Raw genomic sequence first — 14,256 nt, forward strand, 5'->3', positions numbered from 1 at the left:
AGGGGGTTTTGTTCTCCGAAAGTAAAATGTATTAAAATTAGTCCAATAAAAAGATTACCTTATTTACATGTTCTATTATAAACATTTATTAACACAGCTACAATACTACTTTATCCTAAAGCAAAAAAATAAAAATATATATTTATAGTTCGTTGTCTCTGGTTTCTGCTTTCCTCATCTTTTCACTGTCTTCCTTCTATCCAGCATCTGTCTTCACTCTCTCTCTGCCATCCAGTGTCTGCCCTCTCTCTCTGCCCCTTCCATCCACTTCTGCCCCTTCCATGCACCATCTGCCCCAGTCTGCCATCTCTCTCTCCCCCTTCCATCAACATCTGGCCTCTATCTCTGCCCCTTCCATCCACCATTTGCCCCAGTCTGCCCTCTTTCTCTCTCCCCTTCCACCCACCATATGCCCTTCCTCTCTGCCCCTTCAATCCGTCTGCCCTCCCTCTCCCATCCGTCCAGGGTCTGCCCTCCCTCACGTGCCCCCCTTCCATCCAGGATCTGTCCCCTCTCTCTCTGCCCCCTCTTTTCAGCCCCCAGTTCCAGTCCCCTTCATCCACCACATGCCTTGCATCCCCCCTCTTTCAGCCCCAGACCCATTCTCCCACCTGCCCCAGGCATGGACCCATTTTCCCTCCTGCCCCCATGTCAGACCCCAGTTCCAGCTTCAGACCCCTTCTCCCATCTGAGCTCCCCCACCCCTCCCCAATCCCTTTCTCCCCTCCTTGATGCTCTCCCACCCTCCCTAATCCCCTTTAGGCACCCCTCTGAGCTCCCTCACCCCTCCCCCACCCCTCCCCAATCCCCTTCTCCCCTCCTTGATGCTCTCCCACCCTCCCCAATCCCCTTTAAGCACCCCTCTGAGCTCCCCCACCCTTCCCCAATCCTCTTCTCCCCTCTCTGAGCTCGCCCACCCTCCATAACCCCCTTGAAGCACCCCTCTGAGGTCCCCCACCCCTCCCCAATCCCCTTCTCCCCTCCTTGATGCTCTCCCACCCTCCCTAATCCCCATTAAGCACCCCTGTGCCCCCAGCCCTCCCCAATCCCCTTCTCCCCTCGATGCTCTCCCACCCTCCCTAATCCCCTTTAAGCACCCCTCTGAGCGCCCCCCCCCCTCCCCAATCCCCTTCTCCCCTCTGAGTCCCCCCGACCCAACCTGACCTGAGATCCGTTCTCCTACCCTGTCCTGCTTTAAAAAAATTTTTTCGAAGCGCCGGAGAGTGGCAGGCAGCGCGCCTCGCGTCTGCTCTGCTAGTAAAGAAGATCTCGCTGACGTCATCGCCCTTCCCACATTGAGTCCCGCCCCCCTCTGAGGCAACTTCCTATTACCGCGAGGGCGGGCGGGACTCAGTGTGGGAAGGATGACGACGTCAGCGAGATCTTCTTTACTAGCAGGGCAGACGCGAGGCGCGCTGCCTGCCACTCTCCGGCGCTTCAAAAAAAAAATGTTAAAGGCGGAGCAGCGGGAGCGGAGCATCCCCCCACCCGATGAAACCCGGGGTGGACCGCCCCCACCGCCCTGCCCTTGCTACGCCACTGCACCCTATCCAGATTAATGGCAGAGTTGGATCCAGAGGGAAAACTCTGGGTGCCTAATTCTGGTTTCCTGTTTCATACCTGAAGTCAATAGCGCTCAGGCCAATTAGCATTCCAGTAAGCACTGTGGACTCCTCACGCAGCATAATGGCTCCATCATCATAAAACCGTCTGTGGAGAGAAATTCCCTCTGATGATTTAAGATGTCTTTTTATATTTTCCGTTATATCAACATGTTAGCAGTTCTGAGCAAGTGCTGTACCAAGCAATGGCCGACTGTGTTGTTATTCTTTAAACTGACAACTGACTAAGTTAATGAGCTCAGCACTAACTCCATAGTTTATAGAGAGCAAAATATCAAGTTTAATAAACATAAAATACCAGAGGTTTTAGGAGGGAATAGTGAATGACCATTTCATAAGCAGAATGTATGTTTACAACTTCTTCACATGCATCTCTTTATGACTAAGAATTACTTTATACTTCCTTCCAAATCCTTTCTTCTCAATGGGAAGAATTTGGGGCATAGTGAACTCTGTGCATAATGGAAACCCAGGATCAGATTTAAGATTTTGAAGCCCATAGACAGAACTGGTGCTCAGACAGCCAAGACGGCACCTGGAGACTGGAAAACAGGTGAGTGGGTGTTGGGTCAGAGTGCCTGGTGGTGCCAGCATGAGCAGATGACCCTATAGTAAGATGGAGACGGCTCTTTTTTAGTTGGGTACTTGTTATCTTCAGTATATAGTACTCTGGGCAGTTACCTATGTCTAAATGCAGGCCTGGGGCAATGTATTTCTGAGCATACAGAGCAAACACAACAAGCCTGCAAGACTCTTTCTCCCTGTTGCCTTTCAGTTGAACATCATCTCCATGAGATTAGGTAAAGGTCTCAACTGCAGCATGATGTAATTAGAGCCTTAGAGACTCACCTGGTTGTTCTAGTGTCCCTCAAGGCAGTAGCTATGTATTCCGAGAGCCGTTTCTCCATCAGTGCCAGTCGTATCCAAGCACGACCCTAAAACATACACAAAACATAAATCTTGTCCGTTTCTGTAGACAGCATCCCAGTGAAACTGGAGAGCACCTACCTAAGAATCATGACCTCCTGCCCCTTTTCTGTAGCTGGTGGAGAACCAGACGAAACTCACCGTGTAGTGTTCCAACTGAGTTCCACCAGCCAAGCACTCAGGCCACTCTGACCACTTATGGCCCCCTTTTACCTTTTCCACATTAGCTCTGCCACTATGTAAGGAACACAAACTTTACACTATATTGTTATCAAGAGATTTATTTTAAAGCAATGCCTGTTACACACCCGAGTGAACATTGATTGGAAAGATTATTGCATATGTACAATCTCTTGCTTTCTCTGTGTTCCCTCCCTACCCTCACTCACTGCTCTTCTGTGTGCCCCCACCCTCACTCACACTTTTACTCTCCTCTCGCTGCTCCCCCCCCCCACTAAATACACACACTCCCCCAGCTCTCTCCTTTCTCTCCATACACATTCACACTCTTGATCGCCCTTTCACACACTTCTACACACAATCTCTTGCTCTTTTCTGTGTGCCCCTCCATTCAAACCCCAAATCCCTGGACTCCCAAGCCTGCACCCAATTCCTAAGTTCTTACTTGCTCCAGCCAAATTCCTTGCTTTCCCCGCTACCCACCCTGCTTCCCCAAAGTCCTTCTCCTTCCCCAAACCCTGGCCCGAGTTCCCATTCTTTCTCACTCCCATCCCCATCCCATTGCCCAGTCCTTATTGTCACTTCACTCTAATCTATGCCTTCCTGTTGTCCCACTACGTACTCCAGACCCTACTTTTCTCCACAATTCCCAAATGCCTGCTCTTCTTTAGCCTAGTGGCTAGTGCAGTGGACTTTGATCCTGGGGAACTGAGTTCAATTTCCACTGCAACTCCTTGTGATTCTGGGCAAGTCACTTAACCCTCCATTGCCCCTGGTTCAAAATAAGTACCTGAATATATGTAAACCACTTTGAATGTAGTTGCAAAAACCTCAGAAAGGCGATATATCAAGTCCCATTTCCCTTTCCTGGCCAGTTATCTTACTCCATTTCTCACTCCCCAATCCCAAGCTCCTGTTTTCCTAAACTCTTCCTCATCTAATGCTGCCATCGGGGTCTTCAGAACCTAGTCCCCTACCTTGGGTTGTGTGCAGCTCTCTGCTCTGGTATCTGTAGAGGTGACGTGAGCTAGAGGAAGGGGGGGGTGCTCTTATAACAAAGAGGAGCTGAGCTTAGGGTTGCCAACTGGATCCAGATTTGCCCGACAGGGTTAATCCAGTCCCGGGCTTACTCCAGTGCACACAGGGATTTGTAGCCTTGCTTTTCTTAGGGAATCCAATGGGGGAAATCAGAACCACAATTCCCTGTATGCAATGGGGTAAGGCCAGGACTGGATGAATCATGTCGGGTGAATCTGGATCTAGTGGCAACCCTAGCTTAGCTGCATTGTGAGGCCATCGATGTCTAGGATTGGTATGGGCACTGGGCATTGCTGTCCTGCATCCTTAGCAATGGGATGGGGCTGGTGGAATTGACCTGTGCTCACTTGTTGCTTTGCTTGCCCAGCCCCTCCTTGACTTGATGGAACCTTACTGCAGCTGAGTAGTAGACCCACCCCATCTTGCTCCTCTCCTGCCTTCTGTACGGCAGTTGGCAAAGTGGCCCAGTCTTGCTCTTGCCTGGCTCTTTCTGCTGTTGAGGTCACTTGTGCACGGGTAACCAATCAAGCCGCAGCACATGGCCAAGAGACATTGCAGCTATCGAAGCAATGGTAGGACAAGGGATGAAATGGAAGTTGTTGGAGCATAGAAAGGCTGTCCTGCACAGTACCATGACTCTCCCCCCACCCCCCAGCCAGTCAAGTCAAAATGACATGGCATGCCCAAATGCAGCCTGATAGGGCAAGCGATCTGCTCCCTGAACATGGAAGAGTGTGAGTGCCAATCAATTCGGCAAACTGCAATTGAGGCTGAAACTATGGGCAACTGAGCTGCTGTTCTGCAGGGGTCCGGGGCAGCTGCTCGGTGACTCAGTTGTTTCGGGAGGCTAAAGTGGAGTAGGGCACAGGGCAGGCTGAGGCAGTGCAGAGCAAGTTAAAATCTTTGAAGTGGGTTGGGGGGGGGCAGCATCTATGTCAGCAGTGAAGGGATAGTGGGGCACTTTTGAACAGAACAACTGTGTGGCTCTGGTGCAGCTGCACCAGCTGTTTCCCCCCCGATACCTCTGTTATCGATGGTAATATGGAAACTGAATACACTGAAAGAATTATGTGTTAAGGAAAATCTAAATAATGCACTAACATAATACAACACATTTAACAGAACAATATTTGCAGTATCCCAGAACTTTACACAGGTATTTTAACACTTGGCTCCTAGTCGGCCCTAGCTTCCCAGTCAAACATCTTTCTGATGGATACGTGAGCAGTGGTGCAACAGAAATCTTGTGGTTACTGGCAACCATAAAATGATTTGATATTAGTTTTTTTGGTAGGTTGCTGAATAGCCACTAGGCTTCAGATCTGCTGGCTTTTAGTTTATTGTTGAGTTACCAAACATGTCTGGAATATTTATTATCTATGTGACCTTCACCTACTGGTTAGAATAGCAAGCTGAGAACTAGGGAAACCAGGGTTCAAATCCCATTCCTACTCCTTGAGGTCTTAGAGAAGTCACTTAACCCTCCATTGCCTCAGGTACAAACTTAGATTGCAAGCCCTACAGGAACAGGAAAATACCTACTGTACCAGAATGTAAATAGCATCGAGCTACAACTGAAAAAGGTGTGAGCTAAATCCAAATCAACAAAATCCAGTACTAGACTTATTATGAAGTAATATAAAGCCCTAGAAAACTCACCAGGGCCTATAAAGCAATTCTATCATACCATAATAGTACTAACTTATATTCCAATAATACTAAGCCTTCACAGTGGGAATAACCAGCCATTAAGAGACAAACCAAAGCAGAACCTTATCCCAGTAATAGTCCCCCCCCCCCTCCCAAATCAGCACACTAACATAATACAAACCCGGAGCCACTATTGACCTCAACTAGATCAAAGGCAATCTGCACCTACACAAAACACACCTGACCTGAACACCAGACCTCAGCCCAAGGCATAAAGTCCCATCACACACCTTTCCAACATGGCCTAGTAGCAGCCCAAAGTGAACCAATACCAAAATGAATATCGCTAAACTACTCCTAGCAATCTACTCCTTATCTCTGATACACCTAACACTAACCACCCCACTCGTAGAGAATAACTTCATACCCATATTACACAATCATCATAGGCCGATCAGGTACATCCCACCTCACCAAACCAAACCGAAAACAACCGAAACAAAGGAAAAAACACTAACATAGTAAATGACGGCAGAAAAAGACCTGCATGGTCCATCCAGTCTGCCCAACAAGACAAACTCATATGTGCTACTTTTTGTGTATACCCTACTTTGATTTGTACCTGTCCTCTTCAGGGCACAGACCGTATAAGTCTGCCCAGCACTATCCCCGCCTCCTGCCACCGGCTCTGCCACCCAATCTCAGCTAAGCTCCTTGATGCGGACAACATCAACAGAAGGGTAAGAAAGGCCATAACAAACTCACTAGACTATAATTAAATACTGAATCCCACTGCGTGATGGTAGCATCTGTGTTTTACTACCTGTAAATTGTCTCCTGCTGGAATTTCTACAGAAGGAAAACGGCCTCAAAGAGCTCAAGGATATCTTGTATCTATAGAGCATAATCGGATCCAGCTGATCCTCTCTTCATCATTGGCCGTGAAAAACCTGCAAGGATAGAGTACTGCCTACACAATATCGTTTACAAGAAATGTGGTATATAATCCACACTACATCAATTCTGCAGTCTCTCTATACTAAATTAATTTGCAGGCTCAATGCAGACTCTGCTACCATCGGGTGAGCTTAGACAATCAAAAGGCACTTATCTTCATTCGAGAGCCAATCAATTTATTCTGTGCTCTTGCACACGCGTTGAGTCTGTGTACAGCGGCTCCTCTGCTCACTCATTCAGCAATCTATACCCTCTTGCCCCAAGCTGACGGTGGCCAGCATTTCGCTTCTGCATCAGGGTCTTGGAGACTGGATTATGTTGGATGTGGCCATGAATGTTTGCTGTACGACACCCAAGTGAAAACCAGCCGTTTTGGGGGCGTTCCGGGGACAGGGTCAACACTTGGCTGGTTAAGTGCCAATATTGTGGCACTTAACCAGTCAGGGTAACCACATAAAACACAGTCCTATCTTTTGGTGGTAATCCATAGCCACTTAAGTTCTGAATATCGACTTAACTGGCTATGCGTTAGCCGGCTCCAAATAAACCGGACATTCAATGCCAAAGCCCGGACATGGCCTGGCACTGAATATCCAGGAATAACGTCGGTGGTGGTCAGCTTAACTGTCACTGCCATTGGCTGAATATTGACCCCCATCATACTTTTTTCTACCTTTGTTGTCTAGCAATTAAATTTTTCTAATTATGTTGGTCCCAGTCTCTGGTTTCTGCTTTCTTCTATCTTTTCTTAACTCATGTATCTCTTGTCCATCTGTTTGTCATTTTTCACTCCCCTCCTGTCTTCGTCACCTCCTCCACTACATCCAGCTCCAATATTAATTGGCTCCTTTCAGCTTTCTTCTGTTTGTTTCTGCCTCTCTTTTTCTGCCACTCAGATTTCATTCATTCTTATTAACCAGTCTTCACTCTCCTTCTTTTTACTGTGTCGTGTCCACCTACACCTTTTCATCTTTTTCCTTCACTCTGGCCCTCAATTCCCTTTCCTCTTATTCCCTAGTCGTTCATTGGCTTTTTCCTCCCCCCCCCCCCCCCCCCCCCCCCCATGGCCAACTACAACTTCATCTCCCACCCCCTGACATCCAGGCTTTATCTACCTCCCCACCCCTGCCATCCATTTTCTCTCTCTATCCTTGCCATCCAGAATCTCTTCTGTCTCTCTCCCCCTGCCATCCAGCATTGCCCCTGTCTGTGTATCTGTCTCTGCCCCTGGCATGTATCATTGACCTTGTCTCTCCCTCCATACCAGCAGTACCGCTGTCTAACTCTCTCCCTCTCCTATGCATTATTGTCCCATCTCTCTCTGTTTCTCTCTCTCCATCCCACCTAGCATTGCCTTTCTCTCTCTCCCCTTCCCTCCCCTCCAGTACTGCCCTACCTCTTTCTTTCTCTCTCTCTCTCACCTTCAAGCATTACCCAGTCTCTCTCTCTTCCAGCATTTTCTATCTCTTAATCTCCCCCTCCCAGTCCAGTATTGTCCCTGTCTCTTCCCCCAAGCCAGCATTTCCTGTCTCTCCCCTCCCTCATCCAGTATTGCCCTGTGTCTCTCTCTCCCATCCCATCTCTTGCCCCAGTCCACTTCTGTCCCTCTCTCTCACCTCATTCCAGAATTGCCCCTATCTCTCCAATTCAACATTCCCTCCCTCATCCCTGTGTTTCTCTCTCCCATCCCATCCAGTATTGTCCCATTTCCCTCTCTCTCCCCCCCATCCAGTAGTGCTCTTATCTCTCTCTCTCTTTCTCTCTCTAATCCAGCATTCCCTTGGTCTCTCCCCTTTCTTATCCAGTATTGCCTGTGTTTCTCTCTCCCATTACATCCAGTATTTTCCCATTTATCTCATTCACCCCTCTATAACCTCTATCCACCCACCACCATGCAGCATTTTTTCTTCCTCCTGGTGCCTCCTCCACCAGGCTTCCATACTAAAGTTATATTAAAGATCACAGGACTGTGGCCCTGTGTGTTACTACTTCCTCTGGCGGCTCCACCCCCTCTGAGAGAGGATGTTGATATCTGAGAGGGTGGAGAGTGGGCAATACCAGATGGATGGGCGAGCGAGCAAAGGTTGTGGTTGTAGAGTGGAGGAGTGGCCTAGTGGTTAGGGTGGTGGACTTTGGTCCTGGGGAACTGAGTTTGATTCCCGGCACAGGCAGCTCCTTGTGACTCTGGGCAAGTCACTTAACCCTCCATTGCCTGCCACACTGAGCCTGCCATGAGTGGGAAAGCATGGGGTACAAATGTAACGGTTATCATTTAGTTGGGCATGCCTCTTATGCAGGACACCTACGAGGTTCTGTAAACACCTTTCACCTAGTGCAGATCAGCTAAATTTAGCACTACATCAATGAACTTTACACTGCAAGTCACTGACCAAGGTATTCAGTGAAGATGTGGAATCTCAACCAAAGTTCTACCATCTCTGATGAAAAATAAACTATGAAACACCTGCAGAGCACAATGGCTACTGCCTAAATTCAGTCGATATTGTGTGACTCTCTCAGGCTGACCAGAACAGAGATCAGAAGGTGTAAGTGCTCAAAGTCTTCGTCTCTGCATTACACAGCTCTGATAAAACAGAGATCGAGTGATAGTGGTTTAGCCACCAACTGCCAACTAAAGTACACGGGCAGCCTCTAGTTGATAGTCTGACAAAAAATAGATAGAAAATGGAGTTGAATTTATTGACATATACAACAGCCATAAGTTAAAGACTATGGGCCCGACATTCAGACCATGGGAGTTAACCTGGCTAGCTCCTACAGTCGGCGCTGAGCTCAGATATTCAATGCCAGGCTGTTTCCGGTGACAGGCATTGAATATTTGGTTTATTTTTAGCCGGTTCAAACTTAACTGGCCAAGCTGATACCCAGCGCTGGCCGGTTAAGTTTGAACTGACCAAAGATAAGCCTAGTATTCAAGTTGCCAAATATGGCTGCCAAACTTAACTGGTGATGTGCTGAAAATCGGCGGCTAGCTGGTTATATTGCGTGATATAACCGGCTGTCCACTAGCCACTAACTGCAAACTTTTAGAGGGTCATGGCCAGCCATGCCCCGCTGAAAGTACACGGATAGCTGGTTATGGAGCATTTAATCAGCCAGGTGCCGATCCTGGCCAGTTAAATGCTTTTGAATATCAGGGGGTATTATACTGAAGAGAATGCAAGCTATTGTAAGGCCACCGAGTGGTACTTTTCCGTTCTGTTCTTGCTGATCTCCTGGGTAGGTTCTACTCACCCTGTGTCTCAGGCTGAAACAAAAAGCCCTAAATATTAATAAAACTCTTTTTCAGCTTCCTGCTATGTCTTGCTCTTAAGTGTGTGTTCAATAAAAAAGTAAAGCGCAGAGCACTGTACCTGAAATCATTGGCACGCCCCTCCCCAGGAACCCTACTTTCCCCCCAGAAAAGGAGTACACCTCATATAAAAACATTTCCAACCAGTGTCTACCTTTGCCTTAGAGATCTCAGGTCTGTGCTGCCTCTCTGAACATCCTTTCAGTGCTAACACATTAGGAAAAAAATAGGCCATATGAAGGGGCCCCTTTCTGACCTTTGCCCTGGAAGTACTTATATTCTCCATATTTTCAATGCTGCTGATGCAGTTGTTGGGAACTTTGCTGCAAGCCATTCTGACATAATCCCAGAATCCTCGCTGTCCATCAGAACTAAACCAGCTCACAGGGCCTGACAGAAAGAAGAAATGAAAATCTTAGTTATTGAATGGGTTGAAACTATAATATCTCATCACTTCACTTGTTCTAACCTCCATTGAGGTTTTTTTAGGACCTATGAGGGTTAAACATGTGGAATTATTTTCAAATTAATTTTGGATTCCCATAATGTGCTGAGGCAAAATACAAAATTACAATAAACTAAACTTCTCCACAAGAGTTGATTCCAGTGCATATCCAGGGTCATTGAGGGGTTTATTACTATTATTAGTTAGGGTTTAATTCAATTTGAGTTCTTTTGTCAGTCCTACTCCTGCCCAACCTGCCAGCTCAGTAGTCCTGCGAGGGTTCCACCTGCTCCTATTGTGCCCATGCCCCTTGTCAACACCCCATTTGACAGAGTAGCAATGGACTTTGTGGGACCTCTCCTACTACTACTTATCATTTCTATGGCACTACTGTACACTTGGACATGAAGAGACAGTCCCTGCTCGACAGAACTTACAATCTAATCAAGACAGACAAACAGGACAAATAAGGGATAAGGGAAATAAGGTGGGAATGATAAAACAGACATGGGTACTAAACAAGTGAATAGGCGTTAGAAGTTAAAAGCAGCCTCAAAAAAGTGGGCTTTTAGCCTAGATTTGAAGACAGCCAGAGTACCAGCAGCAGCAGCAGCAAGAGATCCTGCAAAAGCAGCAACAGTTTGACAGAGTCTGGAGTTTGCAGTAAGGGAGAAGAGTACACATAAAAGAGATGTACCCAATGAAAGGGGTTCCTGGGGAGGAGTGTAGGGAGAGATAAGAGTGGAGAGGTACTGAGGAGCTGCAGAATGAATGCACTTATAAGTCAATGAGGAGTTTGAACTGTATGTGGGAACGGATAGGGAGCCAATGAAGCGACTTGAGGAGAGGGCTGATATGAGCATAGCGACAGTGGTGGAATATAAGTCGTGGAGCAGAATTTTGAACAGATTGAAGGGAGGAGAGATGGCTTAGTGGGAGACCTGTGAGAAGCAAGTTGCTGTAGTCTAAGCAAGAGGTGATAAGATATCATGGCTCTCTTACCGGGTTCCCCTGCAGGACGTGATTTCTGTCAGTGCTGGGGGAGCAGCGCAACATGGAGGAGCTCCCGCTGGCACACAGTGGTGAGATCGGGCAGTGGCAGCATCCCTGACCACTACGGGAAGCAGCGGTGTTCTCCCTCACAGCTGAGCGCTGGCGCATCCGGCACCAGCCAGAACAGTGCACTTAGCGCGTGCATGCACCCTCCAGGCGGTCTTTTAAAGGGACAGCTACAGGAATTTCCGGGGGAAAGGTAGGACTTACCCTCGCCCTTTGGGGGGTATTTAACACTGCTCTCACGTTTGTTCCTTGCTTCAAGAACAGGTTCTGGATAAGTTCCTCCTAACTGGTGCGACTTCTACATTGTGGATTCTGCTTGCCTGCCGCCTGCCTTGAACTCTGACCATACCTGAATTCTGCTTGCCTGCTGCCTGCCTTGAACTCTGACCATTCCTGGATTCTTCTTGCCTGACACCTGCCCTGAACTCTGACTGTACCTGGATTCTGTCTGACTGCTGTCTTTCTTGACCTCTCTCCAATCTGTCACATGCCTTGGCTGTTATCCACCCTGGATCCTGCTCTCATCTGAAAGGACCCCCATGTGGACCAAATTCTGCTGGCCACCCAAACTCCGGGGCTCAACCCTTGAGCAATGGTGGTTAGTCAGGTGAAGAACCCAAAGGCTTCCTTCTCGCCTTCCAGAGTTGGGGAGATTCCTTCTCACCGAGTCCGACAGTGATTCCACTTCACCAAGTCTGACATATGAGTATGGATAAGGGTTTTGGTAGTGTGCTCAGAAATAAAGGGACAAATTTTGGTGACATTATAGAGAAAGAAATGACAGGTTTCTGAACACAGAACAGAAATATTTGTTAAGCAAATCTGCTTTATTTTTCTCAGCTTCAACATATTCCTCCCCTTCATCCTTGAGTCTCACAATATCAGAATACAGACAACTTTCACCAATATAGAATTAAGTAACCACAAACCAAAAATAGAAATATGTAGACAAAAATCAAACTGAACCCTCAAGAAGCCTGTCACTGCATACAATGAACCACCAGAGAAAAAGGAACAGCGACCTGTGCAAAATATAAGACAGCAGGTGTAAATTTCAAAAACTAATATATCCCAATCACTACATTACAAAATAAATAAAAATAAAATGGAAAATAAGGTGATAACTTTTTATTAGATTAAATACATTTTTGATGGTCTTTCAAAGGCCAAGAACTCTTTCCTCAGGTTAGAGCTAAATACTTCTGTTAAGGTATACTATCCTGACCTGAGGAAGGTGGTTTTGGCCTCCAAAGCTAGTAAAAAAAATGTAAAATAAAATAAAAATAAATTCCAGGTATAATCTGAGCCTTTGTTGTCTGTTTGCAAAGAAACTGAAACACGTGCTTACAGCTGGACTGGGACAGCACACGCACACACACAACATAAAGAAAAGGCAAGTCTTAATGTAGTAGAAAGCAATCTGACTGAAGAGAATATATATGCTGAATGCTCAAAACCAAAGAAGGAAGCACAAGTCGGTACTCCACCTAATCCAAAAAAATCTAATAAAAATACTGAATGAGATCCCTGGGAACATTGTGGAAAAGCTATGTCTTACCTTCCAATCAGACCAGTCCAGACAAATTGGTTGTGTTCCTCTAACAGCGGACGGAGACAGAGAAAGAAAATAGCTCTTGTGACTTGCCCTTTATTTTGAAATCTAAGCAATGGTGCTCATAATCTGCCTGATCATCAATATTGAAACTTCGAGACCACATGACTCAATCTGGTCATAACCTGGTTAAAAAGTGAGGTGAAGGAAGCTATTAGAGCTAAAAGAAAATCCTTCAGAAAATGGAAGAAGGAACCGACTGAAAATAATAAGAAACAGCATAATGAATGTCAAGTCAAATGCAAAGCGCTGATAAGGAAGGCTAAGAGGGATTTCGAAAAAAGGTTGCGTTGGAGGCAAAAACATATAGTAAAAATTTTTTTTAGGTATATTAAAAGCAGGAAGCCAGCAAAAGACCGCTAGATGACCGAGGGGTAAAAGGGGCGATTAGGGAAGACAAAGCCGTAGCAGAGAGATTAAATGAATTCTTTGCTTTGGTCTTCACCGAGGAAGATTTGGGTGGGATACTGTTGCCAGAAATGGTATTCGAAGCTGACGAGTCAGAGAAACTTAATGAATTCTCTGTAAACTTGGAGGATGTAATAGGGCAGTTCTACAAACTGAAGAGTAGCAAATCTCCTGATTTTTAAAAAAGGTTCCAAAGGAGATCCGGGAAATTATAGACCGGTGAGTCTGACGTCGGTGCCGGGCAAAATGGTACAGATTATTATAAAGAACAAAATTACAGAGTATATTCAAAAGCATGGATTAATGAAACAAAGTCAACATGGATTTAGTGAAGGGAAATCTTGCCTCACCAATCTACTACATTTCTTTGAAAAGGTGAACAAACATGTGGATAAAGATGAGCCGATTGATATTGTGTATGTGGATTCTCAGAAGGTGTTTGACAAAGTACCTCTTGAAAGACTCCAGAGGAAATTGGAGATTCATGGGATGGGAGGTACTGTTCTATTGTGGATTAAAAACTGGTTAAAAGATAGAAAACAGAGAGTAGGGTTAAATGGTCAGTATTCTCAATAGAGAAGGGTAGTTAGCGGGGTTCCCCAGGGGTCTGTGCTGGGACCACTGCTTTTTAACATATTTATAAATGACCTAGAGATGGGAGTAACTAGTGAGGTAATTAAATTTGCTGATGACACAAAGTTATTCAAAGTCATTAACTCGTGGGAGGATTGTGAAAAATTACAAGAGGACCTTATGAGACTGGGAGACTGGGTGCCTAAATGGCAGATGACGTTTAATGTGAGCAAGTGCAAAGTGATGCATGTGGGAAAGAGGAACCCGAATTATAGCTACGTCATGCAAGGTTCCATGTTAGGAATCACAGACCAAGAAAGGGATCTAGGTGTCGTCGTTGATGATACGTTGAAACCTTCTGCTCAGTGTGCTGCTGCGGCTAAGAAAGCAAATAGAATGTTGGGTATTATTAGGAAAGGAATGGAAAACAAAAATGAGGATGTTATAATATCTTTGTATTGCGCCGTGGTGC

At 46.3% G+C, this 14,256-nt stretch overlaps 1 protein-coding gene across 2 annotated transcripts in view; it reads right to left on the bottom strand.

Annotated features, from left to right (window-relative positions):
• Window positions 1-14,256, bottom strand: part of RUNDC3A (RUN domain containing 3A) — a 41,157-nt gene that overhangs the window by 7,967 nt on the left and 18,934 nt on the right. For both annotated transcript variants that reach the window (XM_030221916.1, XM_030221915.1), the window contains exons 3-5: window positions 9,944-10,077; window positions 2,472-2,557; window positions 1,621-1,710 (exon numbers count right to left, since the gene is read on the bottom strand). In XM_030221916.1, coding sequence (XP_030077776.1) covers window positions 1,621-1,710; window positions 2,472-2,557; window positions 9,944-10,077 — 310 coding nt within the window. The remainder of the gene's footprint in view (window positions 1-1,620; window positions 1,711-2,471; window positions 2,558-9,943; window positions 10,078-14,256) is intronic.

Source organism: Microcaecilia unicolor, chromosome 12 (genome assembly GCF_901765095.1).
Source record: "Microcaecilia unicolor chromosome 12, aMicUni1.1, whole genome shotgun sequence".
Lineage (NCBI taxonomy): Eukaryota > Metazoa > Chordata > Amphibia > Gymnophiona > Siphonopidae > Microcaecilia > Microcaecilia unicolor.